Genomic DNA, 21081 nt, shown 5'->3' on the forward strand with positions numbered 1-21081 from the left:
GCACCCCGTGTCCAGCTCCCTGGGGCTGGTCCACCTCAGCGGGCCCCAGCTTCTGGGGCTGGTCCACCACAGCGGGCCCCAGCTCCCTGGGGCTGGTCCACCTCGGCGGGCCCCAGCTCCCTGGGGCTGGTCCACCTCGGCGGGCCCCAGCTGCTGGGGCTGGTCCACCTCGGCGGGCCCCAGCTCCCTGGGGCTGGTCCACCACGGCGGGCCCCAGCTCCCTGGGGCTGGTCCACCTCGGCGGGCCCCAGCTCCCTGGGGCTGGTCCACCTCGGCGGGCCCCAGCTCCCTGGGGCTGGTCCACCTCGGCGGGCCCCAGCTCCCTGGGGCTGGTCCACCTCGGCGGGCCCCAGCTCCCTGGGGCTGGTCCACCTCAGGGGGCCCCAGCTGCTGGGGCTGGTCCACCTCGGCGGGCCCCAGCTCCCTGGGGCTGGTCCACCTCAGCGGGCCCCAGCTTCTGGGGCTGGTCCACCGTAGCAGGCCCCAGCTGCTGGGGCTGGTCCACCTCCGCGGGCCCCAGCTCCCTGGGGCTGGTCCACCTCCGCGGGCCCCAGCTGCTGGGGCTGGTCCACCTCGGCGGGCTCCAGCTTCTCAGGCTGTGGCCTTGTTCCTGTCGCCACATCCCTCTTCAAAATGACCACTCCCCCCTTCACCATTCTTGCTGCAAACACTACAATGAGTGGAGAGTCACAATCCGCACAGCCCGGTTTCAAAACAAAACAATCGAGAAAGGTATTTTAAGATTAAATTTTTTTTAAAAGAAGAAAAAAATAGAAGGGAGAAAGAGTGGGGAACAAGAGAACAGGCCGGGCAACATCTGTCCTGGTGGAAGACCCCTGTGCTGGTCACACTCACGGCCCAGACCTTGGTCCCGGTGGCTCCACAGGTGACCCCCTCAGGCGACCCCGCTTCCCCCGCATAAGTGCGGACTCCTCAAAACAGGCCTTCCTCGGCGATCGCCTGGCCCTCCCTCTGAACCCGCGAAGGCAGGGGACCAGGGGTCCCCCTCTCCGCCGCCTTCCGGGCGCAGCGCGCGGGGCGCGGGGAGGCCCGCGCCGGGGTCGGGCAGGGGCCGCGCGGGGCGCGGGGCGGGTTTCAGCCTCGGCGCCGCCCCCGCGGCCCGGGTTCAAGGCGGCGGCCCGGAGGCGCCGACGTAAAGTTACTTTGCCCGCGGTTCCCATCGGGCGGCGGCGAGGCCACGCGCGGGGCGGCCGGAAGCGCTTGGGACCCTGGGGGTGGCGCCGAGTTTCGGGGCGGGGGTTGCACGGCCAACTTTCGGGGAAGCGGGCTTCCTTCCACCCGCCCGCCCGCCCGCCGGCCGCGCGATGCTCCGGGGGCTTCCGCCGGCTCCGGCCGCCCGGCGCGCCCCCTCCCGGGACCTGGCTCCCCGCCTTCCCGGGCCACTGCGGGGACCCCGGCCCTGCGGCCCCGCCTCTCTTACCATCTGCGCCACTTTCAGCAGGGCCCCGTGGGTGCGCGGGTAGACCGGGTCCACCAGCCCCTCCGAGGGGCTCGCGCCCGGCGGCCCCGCGCCGGCCCGCGGGCCGTACGCGCCGCCGCTGCTGCACGTGGTGCGGACGAGCCCGGCTCCGTGCGACATCGCGCGGCCCCTGCCCGCCCGCAGCCTCCCGCCGGCCGACGGGCCGAGGGGCAGAGGGGGCGGGGCGGGGCGGGGCGGGGCGGGGCCTGGCCCGCGGCCCGCGGTCCCGGCGGCCGGGAGGGCGGGGCGCACGAGCGCCGGGCCCGTGCGGGGGTCGCCCGTCCGGCTGCGGCCGGCGGGGCGGGGCGGGGGGCGGGCGGCCGCGCGCTTTCCCGGCAGGCACCGGAGGGGGCTTGCAGGCCTGCCTTACCGGGCGAGGCGGGGCACAGCTGCGCCCGAGCCCCCCGGGACGGTGTGTGGGTGCCGGGGGTGCCAGGAGCGCCTGCTTTACTGAAGTGTAACGCACACACACTGAAAAGGCCCGAGCCTTTCGCGTTCAGCTCCATTACCTTTTCGGTGTGTCTCCCCTTGTGTAGCCACCGCCCAGATCAACAAGCAGAACATGCCAGTTCCCCCCAAAGTTCCCTGGGGCTCCTTCTCTGTCTGCCTTCCCTCACTGCACCCCCTTTTCTGCCAAGCCTCAGGTAACCAAGATAGTCTGCCTTTTGCACTTTAGTTTTGCCAATTCAGAGCCAACTGGAATCCCCAATGTGGGGCGCAGCGAAGAAAGAAACTTTATTCAGTGCACACAGCTCAGTTTTGATGCAGCGGGGGCTGTGGAGCAGCTCAGGGGCCTCACAGCTCGGAGGGGCCCCAGGCCGGGAACAGCAGGGCTGCCGGCTGCAAGGCTGTTCGGGGGCCCCGAGGCCGGCGGCTCTGCTCTGCTCCACGCCCCTTCATCTGGTCCCCCAGGGCTGTTTGGTGTTTCATCTTTGCTTCAGCTGCAGCCAGGTAAACACCATCTTCAGTGGAGAGGGACAGTGTGCTCTCCCGGCCACCCGGGAGCTGACTTAGACAGACAGAAGTACAGACCCACGTCCCGACTGGTCCAGCCTCATACGAATGAGGACTTCAGATCCTCAGCTGGATTGGTCCAAACGGCACTGTCCTAACTGGTCAGAATGGAGCCGCTCTGATTAGTGGGTGAAGATGCTGATAGGGAAGGCCTGGGACCTATTGGATGAAATACAATTCCAGGAACTCCTTTTTTCTTTTTTTAAAGAATATTTTTATTGCTTTTTAGAGAGAAAGAGGGAGAGGGACAGAGAGAGAGAAACATCGATGTGAGAGCGGCTGCCCCCTGCACACCCCGAAACCTGGGCATATGCCCTGACTGGGAACCAAACTGGCAACTTTTCAGTGCACAGGATGAGGTCAACGAACTGAGCCACACCAGCCAGGGTGCCAGGAACTCCTTTCTAAGGGCTGGCTCAGACGCCAAGAACACTGGCAGGCAGTTCAGTGCAGGGAGCAGGAGGCTAAGTGCAGGCTTCTCCCTGAAGTACGGTTTGTGTGTGAGACTTTGTGTAAGCACTGTGTGGTTTGTGTGTGTGTGTGTGTGTGTGTGTGTGTTTAAAATTTGAGTCCAGTTAGCTCCCAGGAGCCCTTTCTCAGGGTCCACAAAATACTAAAAATAATACACAAAAATGTCATTTGTGTCTCGCTCCTTTCAGCACACTACATTTGAGAGTCTCCAGTTGTACCCAATAAAGCTGTGATGAACACTCTGGTTAAGATCTTTTTGTGAACATAAACTCTCATTTCTTTGGGGTAATTATCAATGAATGGATTGGCTGGGTCACAAGTTGAGCTTATGTTCACTTCCATTAGAAGCTGTCAAACAGTCATTCAAGGAACATACGATGTTGCATTCCTTCTGGGTTATTTCTTAAATGAAAACAGGGCTACCACAGTGAAATATGTTATCAGTGTTCTTTTTGAGCAGAGTGTCCCTGTGGCCAAACTTGTAAATTTACTTGGAGATAACATTTAAAAATCTCCTTTATGAGATCACCGGATGCCAGAGCTGTGCTGTCATCAGAAGACTGTCGTCAACGTGGCAGTCTTGATAATTCTATAATGTGGAGACACCCATGCAACCTGTTTGGACAAGTCTCCCAGACAATTCTGGTGAACACTCAAGTTTGAGAACCAGTCATTGCCAAAGTTGAGACATTGTTAATTTCCATGACCAAAAATAAATTGTCTCTGATACCTGTCTTTAGACAGCAGTCACAGTGCCTGGTACATCCATTTCTTTTTCTGTAAAACAATGATAATTGCATCTAGGGGCTGCTGCTGTGACGATGCGGTAGACATGCAAGCATTCCGTAACTTTTCCAGCTCTGTGCCCCCAGGCATGACGTTGTCATTGTGGATCATTTTTCATGTAGATTTACATTCTCACTCATGTACTTGTCTCAGGCTTCAAAACCCCACAATGGAGATGACAGAGAGTCTTTGTGGAAGTGAAGGATTCAGGGAAGCGGAAAACCAAGCACTGGATCATTTCTACTCCTCCGAGCGGCCTTCATCCAATCCTCTAGGAACCTTCTAAATCAGTGATTTTCAGTGTAAGCTCCCCAGACCAGAAGCACCTGGGAACTTGTGGGAAATGCAAATTCTTGGGCCCCACCCAGACCTGCTGAATCAGAAACCTGGGGGGCAGGCTAAGCAATGTGTTTTGATAAGCCGTACCTCCCCACACCTCCCCCATGATTCTGATGCATGCTGGAGTTTGCTGAGCCCACCAAAGTTGAGACTTTGTTGGGTTTCTCTGACTGCTGTTGGCCACTGTGCTACCAACCCAGATAGGAAATAATGACTGGTGGTGCCACTCTGTCCATCACTTCATCATGATCACTTAAGAGCTTGAGCAAGATGCTTGGCAGTACAAGGGCCATGTGCTGGCCTGGTGTTAAAAAAAAAAAAAGGCTCCACACTCAGCTTTCTTATTGCAATGACCAAAGTCAGGTCATGAAAACTCCTTTAAGAACCCATCCTTCCCTCTGCTTCTCTTTCTAGGATCTTTCCATGCTATCACCACCCTTAAGCAATAGCTTCAGGAAGGCCTGAGTCGCCCAAGTGGACTCTCAAACTTTCCTTTTTCTACCCTTCTATTGATAACGAGCACTGGTGCTAAAGTTGATTTATCCCATCATTACCACCCCGCCATCTGCCTAAGGCCCTATGGTGGCTTACGATTACGAAGTAAACCAGAACCAAGATTTTATGCGTTTGCTTGAAAGCCATTTGCCAGGATGTCCTGTGTATTGGTTAGGATGCATGCTGTTGCCAAGTAACAGAAATTGGGCCAAGCAAGGTGGGTATAATTGCTCATGTAATTGCAAAGTCCCAAGTGTGCCAGCATCCGGGGCCGAATTAGTTCAACAGCTTAATGACATAATCATGATGAAGCTTCGTCTCTTTTCCTTCCAGTCACCTTCATCCTATGACTGGCTCCCCCTTGTGGTCACAATATAGTTTTGGCCAACAGCTTCCTGCCTACATGTCCTCAGAACTTTTCCCAGAACTCCTGAGCAAGCCTTGAGTCACACCCCATCCTTGATCCACTCAGCGTCACCAGGGGATGCCATTCCTTTGGCAGAGCTACAGGCTCCATTCCTAGAGCCACAATGGGGTTAGCTTCCCTGAAGGAGCTGGGGTGCTAAGTGGGTGGTGTGGATACTGAATAAAAACAAGGGTAGTTAGATAACAAGAGGAGGGAGAAGAGATGTGGGGGAGACAGCAAGTTATTCTGAATATTCTATTTGAAAAATCTGCCACTGACAGGGATGTTTTCTCAAAGCATACCTTCTAAATGAAATGTCTCCTCGGTCAACAACTTTCTTGCCACTCACCATTCCTAAGTGTCTGAAAAGTCATCACGTCTGCGTTGCCAAGCACTTCCCCCCAAACCCTATCTTCTTTTATACAGACATCAAAAACCTAAATTTACTTACTCCCTAACGTATAACAATATGTAGTGGAACCTTCCTTGTTGTCCTAAGTCATCGACACTGGACCATTTATCTCACTTTCCCTCAGAACTCTGCCAGAACTTACGTGAAGCCAAGGTAACGAACGAAGGCTTCTTAGGTTGCCACCCTTTAGTGTCTGTGTGCACACTAGCCTTATATGACAGATTTTTTTTTAAAGATTTTTTATTGATTTTTAGAGAGAAAGGGAGAGGAAGAGAGAAACATGGATGTGAGAGAGAAACATGGATCAGCAGCCTCTTGCATGCCCCCTACTGGGGATCGAGCCCACAACCCAGGCATGTGCCCTGATCAGGAATCGAACCAGCAACCTTTCGGTGCACAGGACGATGCCCAACCAACTGAGCCACACCGGCCAAGTTTGGATTATTTTTTTTCTGTGAAAAATCATCTTTCAACTAAAATAATAATTGTCTAGGGGACAGGAGTATAAACTCTAAATTGATTTTTTTCCTACCCAGGGCTGCTTCTTCAGTTAGTGTTTTTAATTGTCTGTGTTCTACACAGAGATAGTTTATGTATTTAAAATCTTTAGTGTGCTGATGCCCTGAAGGAATTTTCCTATGAAGGAAGTAATTTAAAAATCTACAAAGATAACGATATTGAACATTGTTGTCTCCAGCTTCTCTTGTATTTTCAAATATTGGCTAAATATTTATCTTTGGGGGCTCTGAGTTGGAAATAGCAATGGAGACGAACTGCCTGAAGCATTTCATTGATCGGCCATGAGTGGGTAAATACATCAAATTAAAAACCCACCCAACTCCCTCAGAGAAAACGCTCTGGTTTTGGAAGGGCTGAGGGGTGCGTGCAGACGGCGATCACAGGTGGCAGAGAGGGGTTCAAGTGCACTGTGCACTACCCCTCGTTACCACATTTTTTAAACCCCAGAAACCTATTCTCTCATTATGTTGGCTGTGTTGCATGTGCCCCCCCCCTTCTTTCTTAAGAGAAAAATTAATGCAAACCCAGTTAGAAACTTACCGCTACATCTGAACAAGACACGCATTTTGTTGTCTAAAATCCCACACTTAAAAACTATTCTTTGAACAAAATCTCTCAGTATTCAAAAGGGGAAATAGTAATTTCCTTTCAGTTAAAAATAAATGCTGTTTTTTGTTTTGTGTTGTGTTTTGGTGAACTCTCAGGGCAACACAAAAGGTCACGTTCCTGAAAAACCACCAACAAGGACAAGACAGCAAGTGACCTGCATGGACACAGGCGAGTCATTGTTTTCTTGAAATAGGTGTGTTTGCTGCTACTGGTTCATGACAGACCTACAGTTGTAGTCTGTTTGGAAGATGTTTCAATGTGGTTTATGGAACTTTTTACCCCAGAAATTACTTCCTATTAATGTAGGCATGATTATAGAAATCACAGGCACATGTGGGGGGAGGGGGGCAGAGAGAGAGACAGATGTAAAAGCAGGCTTCTTTCTTTATGACTGCTCCCAGAAGCAGACCATTGTAGGTTATAGTTTTTCTGCCTTTTATGGAGACTTGATTGCAATATAAAGTACTTAGAAATACCCTACAGAGCACGTGGAAGATGACTATGACTCTGTGAGTGTGAGAGATGAATGGAGCAGAGCATACACATTCTGGTGAATTATTTCTGCTTTTCTTGCAACATGAGTGAGTTAGAGGCTGTCCGGGTCCTGCAGGTCTCTGTCACCGAAGCTCCACCTTCACGGCTTGCTAAATGGTGGGACTCAGAGTAGCCTCCTGTGCCCCCAACACCCACCCACTCCCACACATCTGCACCCTACACCACCTCTTATGTGTGGTAGCCCCTCCCCACTACCTCTCTGGACCCACAATTCAAAAACATTCTTCACTGTGCCCTTCAAAGGTCTGGGGTGGGTGTTAGACACTGAAGAAATCCCACCTCTCCTCTATAGGGGTAAACAGAACTTGGATACGGAATTAGAATCAGGTAAGTAGGAACCCAACACAAACAACAAACAGAAAGAAACAAATCCGTTAGAGAGGGCAGAAGAGCAGGGGTCCACAGAGCGAGAGCAGGGCTGAAACTCTCTTCACTGTCATCAACTCTACTTAACGTTTCTGTGGTTTCTTGTTTTTCAAAAGAAGCTCCTGTTGAAAAATCACCCAAGATACACTGCTGTAGCAAGAACCGTCTGCCCAAAAACACTTCCTCTAAGTGCACATCTGCCTGGCCCACCGGGTCCTTCCCACCGGCTGATAATATAGAGTAACAGTGTGACGGAGCATTAGTGCTGGAGACTGGAGACTGGAGAACTTCTGGTCCAGTATTTCCCATGAAATATGGTGCACATGCCACTGTGGGCAGCAAGATTATTTTAAGGTACATACAAGTATTTATCCTTTTAATGGCTACACACTGACTTTAATATGTATTAGGAAAAAAAAATACCACCAGCACATCAGTCACTGGACTCAGCAGCGCCAATTAGGGTGGGCTCATTACCAAGATCCAAGGTCAGTGTCTTAATGCTCTCTGGGCCTACTGATTAGCGCGTGAGAATCAGGGACACCAATGATCCCAGAGTTGGGGAGATGGGTCTCTCCTACCACCCCGGCCTAGTGGCCATGGACAAGTGTTTCCTAGCAATATTGTACCTGGACAGCCCTGAGGATGACGGACAGCACCCCACCTTGGGCTTCAGCAACAGGTCTCCTTCCTCAAATCAGTACAACAGCATCCAAGATTTTGAAACATTTAATCAAAAAAAAAAAAAAAAATCTGGCATTTTAAAAGTTAGGGTTACAAACTTGACACATTCTTAATATTAGCATTTGATCCATTTTTACATTGTCTAAGAAAATAATAATAAGGTCTACGAAGACATCAATGAGATCTTTAAGAGGTCTTATAACCTATAGCACTTTGCAAATAAGCATCCAGTTTAATTGTAACAAACCACTGTGAGCAAAATTTAACTAAGTATATAAAAACATTAGTTAAATACAGTTCTCTGGAAATATACATTATACCTACAGCTGTTTTTACAGTGAGACCCCCCCCCCCATAATTCTCAAAATGGCTAATCACTGTACGGTCCTGGATCTCCAAGCTATAAAACTGAAATATGTGTTTCCAGCGTAGCAGATGGTGACCAGGAAGGCAAAGAACTGGAGAAAACAAAGCATAAAGGAAAAGGGGTTTAGGGCAGATTCTAATTGGCAAAAGTCATCATTTCACCTCCACTGAATCATGCACTCACAGCAAGCATCCCCTGACTCCAGGCTTTCTCATCTAAAACTGCTTCATTGGTTCAATTACCTTCCTTCTGAAATGATTTCTGGCTGTGCTTTTCTTTTTGGGAGCATATCTGGAAAGCCTACAGTTTTGCTTGAATAACCCCAAGGTATTCACTGAGAAAAGCATGTGTATTTCTAACTTCGTATAGTAGTTTCTCCCTTATCTGCAGGGGTTACATTCCAAGGTCCCCAGTGGATGCCTGAAAATGTGGATGGTACCAAACCCTATATATACTACATTTTTTCCTATACATACATACCTATGATAAAGCTTAATTTATAAATTAGGCACAGTAAGAGATTACTAATAACTAATAATAAAATAGGACAATTATAACAATATACTGTAATGAAAGTTATATGAATGTGGTCTCTCTCTCCCTCTCTCTGACAATCTATCTGATAACCAAGAAGGCTATTAAGTGCTAAGGGGCAGGGAGCCTATATACTGTTTGGATCCGAGGGACAAAGGGATGATTCACATCCCGGACAGGAGAGGGTGGGATGGTGCAAGATTTCACCATGATATTCAGAATGGTGTGCAATTTAAAACTTATGAATTGTTTATTTCTGGAAGTCTCCATTTAAGGTTTTTTGGACCGTGGTTGACTGCGGGTAACACATTGCAGAAAGCAAAACCACGGACAATGGGGGACTCCCGAACAGGCAATCTTAGACCAGGGCTTACCGTTAGATTGCCACAGGGTCGGTTAACACAAATGAGTCAAACAGACAGGAGGAAGTCATGAGCCCATACGAGGTGTGTGGCGAGGATGGTGAGTTGGAATATGCAGGCCCCTCTTATGGAGCAACCCCCACCCAGTTCAGCTGATTCTTGCTGAGCCCTGTGCTGCGAAAGCCTGTGATTTTTTAATCTCATGTGCCCCATGCTCTCTACTTTACACAGCAATTTTGAAATATAAGTAAAGAATATAATGAATGCCACATATCATCAATCAGCTTTAACGTCATCACTTTGGCATTCCCGTTTAACGGCGCCCCCCCCCCCCCTTTGTGGATAGAGTATTTTAAGGCCAATATTAGACAAACTTTCAAAATTAAGTTTTTAAATTAGGAAAACGATACATGCTTATGGTTGAAAAATGCACACAGTACAGATGCATATTAATTAAAAAGTAGAAGCCCCTCTCTGTTGGAAGGAACCTCTCTGTTGGTGTATATTTATTTTTCTAAGCATTCTCAATGCATCAACAAACATTTCTACTTAAAAACAGAGGCCTGGCCAGTGCGGCTCAGTGGTCGAGCATAAACCTATGATCCAGGAGATCACAGTTTGATTCCTAGTCAGGGCACATGCCCTGGTTGTGGGCTTGATCCCCAGCAGGGGGTATGCAGGAGGCAGCCAATCAATGACTCTCTCTGGTTGATGTTTCTATCTCTCTCTCCCTTTCCCCTCCTCTCTCTGAAATCAATAAAAACATATTTAAAACACACACACAAACCCCAAAGAGGATCATCACATGCTCATTTTCTGCAACTCTTCCCACTTAGACGGCAGTCAATAGAATTCTTCTTAGAATGCCTCAAGTATTTTTTTCTCTCCCTCAAATACTGATTTTGTCCCAGCCCTTTTGTTTTCACTCAAGCACAGCCTTTCAGCCTCTGCACTTTGGGCATCAGGAGGCCCCACCGATTTATGTCGCTTTCAAACCAATGAGCTAATTGCCAATGCGTCGTACTGCAGGTGGTGCTTTTTCCGGCAGATCCCCAGAGGGTCTGGGGGAGCAGGGAGGAGGTGGTGGGGGGTGACTGGCTCACTCACCGATGAGGCCGCCCAGCTGTTGAAGTTGTGGCTGTCCCTCTCCGGGGAGACGGAAGACGCGTCCACAATAGCGGCCGAGAGGTATAAGACGAAGGCACTGCCGTTAAAGCACAGCCCCTGGGGAGACAGAGGGCTGGAGTGTTTGGGGGGCAAGGGGAGGTCTGGGCACCTCTGAACCTCAGAATCGGACAGAACTGCACCCCGGGTGTGGTAAGGAGCTCATCTGGACACTTGGGGGAGGGCAGGGGACTAGGGCTCTGAGAAGGCAGCTCACCCGTGTTTTGGGGAGAGGAGGGTTTTATATCATTTCATTCACAGCACCCCAGACACCCCGCCGTCCCCCCGCATACACCCAGGCTGCACACTGCCCCTTTAGCCCCTTCTCTCCCTCAGTTTGCATGTTCCTTGTTTCATCCGACGTCAGCTGTGGTGACATACTGGCTGAGGAAGGAAGGCCGTGGCAGGTGCCACCAGTGAGCAGTGCCTCAGCCCGTGGCCCCCCACTGGAGCTGCACCCTGGGCACCTGGGCCCGCAGGGAGCTGCGGGAGCGCTGTCCCAAAGCAGGCCCAGCTGACTTTCCGACCCCTCGCTCTAGGCAGGGAGGGGCATGTAATGAGCTCCTTAAGCCACTGCAAGATCTTTAAAAAGCCAAATGCATGATCATCGCACCCAAACAAAATTGAGCTCTAGACAGAACAATCTGGAGTAAGAAGCCAGCACCTCCCTTTCCACCTCGGCTGCTGCCTCTGGGGTTCAAACACTCACTTTCACACGAATGGAGCCATATAGTTATGCAGAGGAATTTTAAAAATTGAATTTACCCGGGTGACATTGGTAGATAAAACGATATAGGTTTCAGGTGCACAGCCCTGTCGCACGTCATCTGCACACGGTACTGTGTGCTCTCCGCCTGCCAAGTCTCCTTCCATCACCATTTACCCCCCTTTACCCTGCAGCTGAGCAGATTTTTAAGTAAAGCGTTGAAGGAGCAGCTTCCTTCCCCCTGACCGCTTATAGTAAAATGCAGGACCCACAGGCGGATGACTCGATCCCCCCCCAGCTGGAGGGCGGTGGGCGGGCTCCCTTACCACGGTGGTCCAGGGCACCTGGGGGATCCTGGTGTAGGTCATGGTTATGTAGATGACCAGGAAGAAGACCGTGAGCACCCAGTAAAACACAGCCACGAACATCACCCAGCCGAAGGCAGGCACTCGGAAGTACTCGGTTCCGGCGATCAGCGTCCAGACCAGCAGGCCCAGGACCTGGGAAATGATCGAGGCCACGGGGAAGGGAGGAGGCGGGAGAAAGTAAAGGAGACAAAGACGACAGAGGAAACAACCATTAGAGTGTCAGTGACCCCCTTGCGCACATACACACACAGACACGTGACTTACAAACGCAGTGGGGGTTACACACTTACATGCCTCCGAAGGCCAGGAAGGTAAAAGGAGCGAGCACAGTAGGCTGGGCAGAGACCATGGCAAACAAGGACACCTACGTCTCATTTTAAGGGGCAGTCTCTACTCAGCTCCAGGAGAACACAGAAACTCAAGTTTCTACATGACAACCTTGATTTTTAAATGATGGCACTAACAAGAGTTTTAAAACATCGTTGGGGGCAAAGCAACACACATCTGTGGCTAGAATTTGCTCCCAGCCTGATACCCGTCCAGGGAACAAGTGCAGGTCCATTGGAGGTGGTCCCTGACTGACCTGCTCTCAGGGGTGAACTCTGAGGAGTCTGCCCCTGCTCCAGTGCCCTCCTCGCAGGCGGTCAGAGAGCTCTCAGGAGCCACCATCAGCAAGGGCCCCGTCCAGCTCTCAGGAGCCACCATCAGCAAGGGCCCCGTCCAGCCCCGGCACTCAGCGTCTGAACGCGAGCCACACGTTTATCCGGCGACACTCACCAACACTTCACCTCTGCTGATGAGCAAGACCAAACCCCAAGCCAAGTCACTGTCACCACTGACTAAAGGACTTCATCAGGGGAGAAGACCCCGATGGACATCCTAGGCGTGTTTAGTCCTGGACAAAGGAGGCCAGAGTGAGGGATGCATCTCATGTTCCAGGGCTTTTCAAGGACCGCGAGGACTTTATTCCTAAGCCATAAGAAAGTTAGTATCCAAAGACAAAAAAAAAAAAAGAGAGAGAGAGAATGAAAAAATAAAAAGGAAAGAGTATCTAAACCATAGCCCCAGGAGACAGCATCAGGGGTCCCAGATGGGCTTGCTGAGTGACTGGGGACAAATGATTTCATTTCTGTTTTAGCTTTCCTCATGGAAAAGGGAACAGAACACCAGGGCAATTTTAATCACAAAGCAGGGAAGGTCGCTTTCATGTATTTGTTTAGCAATTGAGAGCATCTAAAACGTGCCAAGCTTCCTGCTCTCAGGCCCTGAGAACAGAGTGGGGCAAAAACAGCAACTTAAGTCTGATGGGGCGAAATATCTGAATAAATACAATTATGAAAGAAATGCTAAAAGAAAACAAAGGGTATAACAGGGAGGCAGGCGTGAGAAGTGTGGGGAAGGCCACGCTGAAGTCGAAGGGAAGACACGTGCTATGCAGAGAGCACAGCACAGGCGAAGGTCTGGGGCGGGGGGAGCTTTCTGCCTTCTAGAACCTGTTTGGAAGTGCAGAGAGTAAGGATATTGGTGCAAAACACTGGAACGGTTGGGGAGGGTCAGATAATGTGGGCCCAGGAGTCTGTATTTTATCCTAAGGGCAGTGGGAAGGTTTTGAGTCTGTATTTTATCCTAAGGGCAGTGGGAAGGTTTTGAGCAAGATCACGATAAGATCAATTTAAGTTTTCATAAGGCCACTCTGGCTGCATGGCGAGAAATGGACACATGGAGGGGAAGGGTAGGTGGGAGGGGACCAGTTCAGAGACTGTCACGATGATCCAAATGGGAGAAGATGACAGTCGGCCATCTGCATCCCTGGTTCCACATCTGCGGATTCAACCAACCGGGGATAAAAAATATTCAGAAGGAAAAGGGGTTACGTTGCTGACGACGTGTGCCATGCAGGTAGCCCTGCGGCGGCTGCATCTCTCCTCCGGCCTCCTTCCTGAACAGGAGGGTAATGAGCTCCGCTGGGTGCCGTTTCTCTAGCTTAATTTTACAATTAAGTACAGAGTTCTTAACACAGCTAATGCTTTGGATGACCCAGGGTCATCACGAACAGAGTGTTTCAATTACTGCCTTGTGCTATGAAATGAGGTTGCTTGCCCCTCCTCTGAATGGTACCAGATATTTGTGTTTTTCTAAGAGAATGTTTTAAATTGGAAATCATCAATGGTCACCTCTGCTCCCCTCTGCCCTTTGTGTGCACACACCCACGAACATCTTCTTTATCCTAGCATCCTACAGACTAAGAAAACAGATGTCTTAAATTTTTAAAAATCATACTGAAAAGACACAATAAGCTTGTGAAGACTCCTGTATAGTCAGGTCTATGCAGCCTGTGGGCTTCGTGACAGCTATTCTGCTGCTCAGAGGAATCACCTGATGCCCTTGCTGAAGGGTCTCATTTGCACAAATATCTCCCGAGTATTTATGACGAGCCAGGGGCTTTTCTAGACACTGTGGGTGGGGCAGGAAATGCTACACTGCTAGGATGGCTGATTTATTTGACTTTAGCCTTGATTGGCGCGACCACCACTATTGCATCTGAATTTCAGCCTTGAAAATGGACAAGTGACTTCTGACGATTAACTAGGCCGCCCGAGGAGCACTGTCCCAGCTGTTCCCAGCTGGCTCTGCCCAGAGCAGCTGCGTTGTTCCGGTGTGAGTTCAGCACACCTATGAAATACCTCACTGGGCTTTAAATCATTTACCATATTAATTCCTCGCAATGAAGTGGCACTGGAAATCAGCTAACGAGATTTACTCTTATGTGCCCGGCAACGAGGGAACCAAACAGTGTTACCCTGCCTGGCTCCTCTTCTCCTGATGTTAAACACACAGGCAACATTCATTCATTCATTCATTCATTCATTCATTCACTCATTCAAAAACCTCCCTGAGTACTCAAGGGTAGAATCAGACATAGTCTCTGCCCCTGGAGAAGGTACATCAGTGGATATTTAACTATAAACTGTGATAAATCCTACGAAAGGAAACTAGGCCGTATGAGAATGTAAAGCATAAGGACCCAACCAAGTCTGGAGGGTCAGAGGAAGTTCGAGAGTTGAACAGGTGACTGGGCGTTAGCCAGGCAAAATTTGCGTGGTGCAGAGGACAGGGAAGCTGATTCTTGCTGTTTTCTTGCTGTGCTGGGGACATAGCATGACCTAGAATGCCCCCAGCCAGCCCCCTCCCAAGTGCTAATCTCTGGGCAGAAGGAGGTTCTGGCAAAATCAGTAGATGCCTCAATGCAAAGCCATCCCCAGTTCTGCAAAACAAGATTGCCAGCAGCTGCCCACTAATGAAGGGCCACCAGGGAGAGCCATGCTCAGGGCAGCGTGGGGCTGATCATTACAAGGCCCTTTTACCTCTTGGTCTCTCAAGGGACCAGCTGGTTCATTTTAAGTAGAAACAAACGGAAAGAAAACTGGATGGCAGCTAATCCTATTTGCTCTGATGGTTTAGAGAGAGTGCTTTTAATACAATGAGTTCCGAGAAATCCTGGAAGAAAGCTGTTGTATCACAGAGGTTGACATGAGATCCCTCTCAGGTCAGCAAACACGCTCTGAGCATCTGCTACATGCCAGGCACAGTGCTAGGTGCTCAGGGTTCAAAGGTGAGCAAAGCTCAGAGTCCTGACCCCAAGGAATTTACTTACCATCTAGCATAAGAGACAATTCAGCTCACTCTTCCTCACCGGGTGGACAACTATGGCCAGTGGTCATGTGCAGCCCACTGCCTGTTACCTACAGCCCACGGACACAGCCATGCTCATTCATGACGTATTATCTATGGCTGTTTTCATGCTATAATGGCAGAGTACATAGCCTTTGGCTGCAAAGCCTAAAATATGTACTCTCTGGCTCTTTACAGAAAAAATTTAGCCAACCCTGTCAACCATCACACATACTCTCTGCACTAGGAAATACACACAGAGCACATACACGTACTCACATTTTTGTTCCCTGCATTGTTTCAAATAAACCAGATTATTAATACATCGAGCCAGAGAAGATGACAGGACAAAAGCGGGGATCCCTTCCCTGCACCATCAGGGAACCACAGCATCCTCAAGCTGACCGCTCCTTACACCTGCCGGGCATTTTCCTTCCAGAGTCAAGGGGACTCCTCCAGCCAGTCATCTCCATCCCATTCCGGTCAGCAAACACGGTGACCTCCATTTACCCACTAGAGGGCGGCCAAACACTGCTTCTGAAGGATTAAGGTGCTACAGTCTTGTCTACAGTTCTGACACGCCGCTTGAAAATAGGCTCCTCTTGAATGTAGAGACTTGGTCCTGATGAACAGAGTTGGCAGAAATGACACGTGACTTGGGTCATAAAAAGGGCACATCCCCCGCTATCTTGATCTTGGATCCCATGCTCTGGGGAAGTTAGTGGTCATGTTGTGAGGACATGCAAGCAGTCTCGTGGGGAGGCCTACATGGAGAGGAAAAGAGGCTTCCATCCCTCCAACAGCCAGCACCGACTTGCCGGCCAGGTGGGTAATGGTGGATCTCCTAGTCCCAGTCAGGCCTTAAATGACTGCAGCCCCAGGGGACATCTCACTGATGTCAGGAAAACACCTGAGCCAGAACTGCCCAGCCAGGCTGACTCTGAATTCCTGACCCACAGACATTATGTGTGATAATAAATGTTTACTGCTATTTTAATCTAAGTAACAGATGACTAAAACACCAAGCTCCATCTCAATTGGGCTTGTAAACAAAGGGCACTGTCATAGAACGGACAGAGGACCTAGGTTTGTCACTAACTTGCTCTTTGAGCCATAGGTTAAGCCATTTCCCCTCTGGGCCTCAGTTTGTGCCTCCACAAGATGGGTACAGCACCATCTAGGCTGCTGCAGGGTCTAAAAGGTAATTTGTGATCTGCAAGATCTAGGTGAACAGCAGTGACCACTAGTCTCATGTTTTTTCTTCCAGGAAATATGATTTAATGCTTAGCTTAGCTGGCATCTTGGCATTGAGGGTCCTAGAGTACTTAGCCAGTGAGAGAAAAGGAGTCTATGCTCATAATTAGAACCACTGGGCTCAGGGTACTGCGGAATCGCTAGAGCAGAGTTGGCACGCTTTGTCTGTAAAGGGCCAACTAGTCAATATTTTCAGTTCTGAGGGCCATATGGTCTCTGTCACAACTACTCAATTCTGTCATTGCAGCATGAACGCAGACAGAGACAATATGCAAATGGGTGGGAGTAATTGCTCCACGGAAAAACTGTATTTACAAAAACAGGAGGCGGGATGGATTTGGCTGGTGGGCTATCATTCGCCAACCTCTGCCCCGAGCCTCCCTTCTCTAAGTGTGTGGTCCCCAGGGCAGCAGGATCAGCACCCCCAGGCATCTGTCAGGAATGCATGCTCTCAGGCCACCCAGCTCTGCTGGACCGGCCTCCCTGGGAAGGGGCCCAGCACCCTGTTTTCACAAGCCCCTCTAAAGCACGAGTTAGAGAAGCCCCACCTCCCGTCCCTCTCTGCCACCTGGAGCCCTGTGCACCAGGGACTTCAGAGGGATCTTGGATGACAATGACCTGAGCAAAGATCTTCGCAGGCCTCACGAAGAACACTCATCATCTCAACATTCTCCATGAATCAGTGAAAAATTCATCAGCAAAGCAGCAGCGAGTCCCAGCCAAGTCTATTAGGATTTTCAAGACAAGAGAACAAACTGGTAAAAAAGAGTGAAGAGCCTGGATTCAGGGGTAGCCTGAGGCCGCCTCTGGATGGAGCCCTTTGTGGTCAGAGGCCAGCCTGGCTCCCAGCTCTACGTGCTTCTTTAAGCAAATTTATCTGAATGTTGGTTTCCTACTGTCTTGGTGAAGGGTGTGGGTATAAAAGGCAAAGAAGGGAAGGAAAAAGGGTATCTTTTAAGGAACAAAAGAGAGATGCAAGGCTTCTAGGATAGCAGCACCAGGAAAGGTGAGAAAGGAGTGAGAGGGAGGTGAGAGTCACTATACAAGCGTCTCCACTTCTACCTGGGAAAGAGACACTCCATCCCATAATGACCATGGCTGTCTGGCCTGTAAGCAGCACCATTAGTCTAAGGTATTACCAGTCCCATCCCTCTCGTCTCATTTAGCCACACGACAGCCAAGTGATGGAGGCATCCTAATCCCCATTTAGGCAGATGAACTGTGGCTCAGAGCAGTGAAAGGCCACGTCCAAAGTCATGTTCGACGAAGTGGGTGGAGCCCCAGCTCCCAGCCAGGCCCGAGGAGCCCTATCTGCTACAGCGCCTCCCAGCACTGCCCACAGGTCCACGGCTCCATCTGAGGTCAAGGAAAACCCTTACACGCACGAGCCTTGATGTGTGCCCACTCCACTTCACCCCAGGTCGCCTGCGGGGCCTGCTCACAGGTGAACCTGCCTCTTCCTACCTGGGACAGCTCCACCTCCGTCCTACCTTGAGGCACCAGGGAGGGAGGAGATCAGACCAGAAGGTCTGTGGGTAACAATGTAATATCAAAAGTCACAAACTGTTCTTTAATGTCAGTCTCAAAAGAACCACAGTAAACATCCAACAGGCAGGATTATGAAATGCTTCCCTCCGCCAAAGACGCCGAGCACCTGCCCCACAGCTGCCAGGTGTGAAAAGTTAGACCCTCTGGTGGAGAATCATCTCGAGGTGGGAGGCTCACCGCTCTGTCTGGGCTGCTGTTTGCTGGAGTGTGTCTTCCCTGGATAGTTAGCTGCCTCCGGGTGCAGGAAATGCAACTGTGATTCACTGTTGAGTGAGAGTTCTGACCTCACAGCTTGCAGGTCTCCTGGCATCCACAGAACTGAAAGGGCCCTGGCAGACGTGCCGGCCTCTTAGGGATGCACACTCCTTTGTTGTATCCAGTCGTTCTTAATTCTGTTTCCTGGGTTATCAGGTCTTTTGTTGCAAACAGAAGGAAATTTAGGAAGTGAGTATAAATCGTAACAGTTAATTCAGGAAACACCTGGGAACAGGCAACCTTCAACACATCTGTTCTTCCTAAGTGAGCCTTTGCCCTGATGGCACCAGCTGGCCCAGGCTCAGTGGGGTCCAGTGGCAATGGTCAATGAAGTCACAGCTGCAGATGTGGAGAAAGGTGAACATCTCGCCCCTAGACACAAACTCCGGAGTCTCAAGCCTTATATTAAGATGAGCCTGACCTCTACATTTTCAAGCAGACTTTCCCCTGGGCCAGCTGGTCTGCTTCTGATGGGAGATGTACACCTCACCAAAGAGCCTTGCCGCTCGTCAGCCAGTCCACCTGCCCCCCAAAATAACAGAATGGTCCAAAGGATTACTGATGGTGAGCATCTTTGCATATGCTGTCTGGCCAGAAGTATATCTTCTTTGGAGAAATGTCTATTCAAGTCCTCTGTCCATTCTGAAACTGGATTTAGTTGTTGTTGAGTTGTAAGAATTCTTTGTACAGTTTGGTCATTAACCCCTCTTCAGATGTTTGATTTGTAAACACTTTCTCTCATTCTATAAGCTGCCTTTTCACTCCGCTGATGGTTTCCTCTGCTCTGAAGAAGTTTCAGAGTTTGATGCAGTTCCCTTTTGGCCTTTGCTGCTTTTGCTTTGGGTGTCACATCCAAGAAGTCATCAATGAACACAATGGCATGCCCGGATTCTCCAGGTGGAAAACGCGGTGACGTCTGACTAAGGCCCGCCAGCCCCAGGCCAGCCGGGGCTGAGACTCGCTGGAGCTTGAGCCCATGCAGCCCTTCTCATGTGCTTCATATTCCAACAGCCTCGGAAGCTCAGACAAGCCTGGGCTCTGCCAAGAGAAGCCAACAGGGCAGCCATCACGGGGTGCGTGATGGCTTACGGCATCTGTGACAGCTGAGTCTTTTGGCCAAAACACAGTCCCAATGACACACTGGCCTGGCTTTTATTGGCTGGGACTGTGACTCACAGGGAGGCCCAGGGATTCCGTCAGGGTCTCTCAGGGTAGCAATTTGTCAGATTCTGCACGAGCATTCCAATAACTCATAGAAGTTCGCTAACTTTGTTTTAAATTATAAAAGCAGCGGATTTGTGACAGAAAACTTGGAAAACTCAGAAAAGCATTAAGAAAACAAATCATGCATGTGTTACACCTTAGAGAATAGTACTGCTAACACTTTGGTAAAAGTGCTTCAGATGTTTAAGAATTTTTCCAATGAAAACATTATGAACATAATCCTTCCCACCTTAGTGTCATTATGAGAATTAAGGGTTGGCATCTGGAAGGCTCTGGGAACCATGCCTGACACAGTAAGTGCTACATAAGCTTTCTGGGAGATAACCTGGGGCGCCTGTTAGAAATACAGATGCCTGGGCTCATCCAGACCACCACAGCTGTATTTCTGAGGAAGGCCCAGGCATTTGTATTTTAAGAAGCTCCCCAGATGATCCTTATAATCAGGTAAGTTGAAGCATTTGCAACAGTAGCTGGCAACTACTGTTGATAGCTTCCTAACAAAACTTTTCTCTGAAAAAGGCCTATCTTGCCTTTTAACTTAACTGACAATCAGGCTGGGTATAGAATATGTTTTTGTGGGTTTTTTAAAATGCCAGCTTTGAGCTATAATTCACATACCACAGAATTCACTTAAAATGAATAATTCAATGGATTTTAGTATATTCAGAGTTGTACAACTATCCCCACAATCCATTTTAGAGCAGTTTCATCACCCTAAAAAGAAATCCAGTACCCAGAGCAGTCACTTCCATTTCCCCTTAACCACACCGCCTCCCACCCTATCCGCCAGTCCTAGGCAACCATTAATCTGCCTTCTGTCTCCACAGGTGACTTTCATGTAAGTGGAATCACACAACATGAGATCTTCTGTGACCGGCTCCTTTCACTTAGCATGTTCCCAAGGCTCATCCATGTGGCAGCATGTATCAGCATTTCAATTCCTTTTTAGTCATGAATAATATTCCATGGTACGGATATGCCACGTTTCATTTATCCATTTACCAGCTGATAGACATTTGGTTACTATGAAGAATATTTGTGTGCATGCCACATGTGGACTTATCTTTTCAAATACAGGAGAGCCCCAAGCTTCTTTTTTTTTTTTAAATATATCTTTATTGATTTCAGAGAGAGGAAAGGAGAGGGAGAGAGAGAGAGAAACACCAATGATGAGAGAGTCATTGATCGGCTGCCTAGCCCGCAACCCGGGCATGTGCCCTGGCCGGGAATCGAACCCCGATCTCCTGGATCCTAGGTCGACGTTCAACTGCTGAGCCACCCCCGGCCGGGCGAGGCATTTTTAAATACAGGTATTTCTAGCATTGGCGTTTGAGTTGGCACGTCTTTAAAATCTCCTTTGGCTGCATGGCGAGAACCCGTCATCGGGCAGATCTGTTTCAAGATAATGTTGCTTAGAAGGCCAGCGGATGGGCAGGGTGCAGGTCGGGGGCCCTGCCAGGCCGGCCCTGGCACCTCTCCTGGCTGCCTTTG

General features: G+C 50.0%; 2 protein-coding genes across 4 annotated transcripts in view; both read right to left on the reverse strand.

The window, feature by feature from the left end:
* The window catches only part of CMTM7 (CKLF like MARVEL transmembrane domain containing 7), a 33600-nt gene extending 32000 nt beyond the window's left edge, over nt 1-1600 (reverse strand). For all 3 annotated transcript variants that reach the window (XM_087824898.1, XM_087824897.1, XM_087824896.1), the window contains exon 1: nt 1442-1600. In XM_087824898.1, the coding sequence (XP_087681024.1) occupies nt 1442-1600 (159 nt within the window). The remainder of the gene's footprint in view (nt 1-1441) is intronic.
* Nucleotides 1601-8165: 6565 nt separating this feature from the next.
* Nucleotides 8166-21081, reverse strand: part of CMTM8 (CKLF like MARVEL transmembrane domain containing 8) — a 53099-nt gene continuing 40183 nt past the window's right edge. The window contains exons 2-4 of the mRNA XM_087824613.1: nt 11596-11769; nt 10507-10623; nt 8166-8594 (exon numbers count right to left, since the gene is read on the reverse strand). Coding sequence (XP_087680739.1) covers nt 8511-8594; nt 10507-10623; nt 11596-11769 — 375 coding nt within the window. The 3' untranslated portion in view covers nt 8166-8510. The remainder of the gene's footprint in view (nt 8595-10506; nt 10624-11595; nt 11770-21081) is intronic.

Source organism: Miniopterus natalensis, chromosome 15 (genome assembly GCF_054644295.1).
Source record: "Miniopterus natalensis isolate mMinNat1 chromosome 15, mMinNat1.hap1, whole genome shotgun sequence".
Classification (NCBI taxonomy): domain Eukaryota; kingdom Metazoa; phylum Chordata; class Mammalia; order Chiroptera; family Miniopteridae; genus Miniopterus; species Miniopterus natalensis.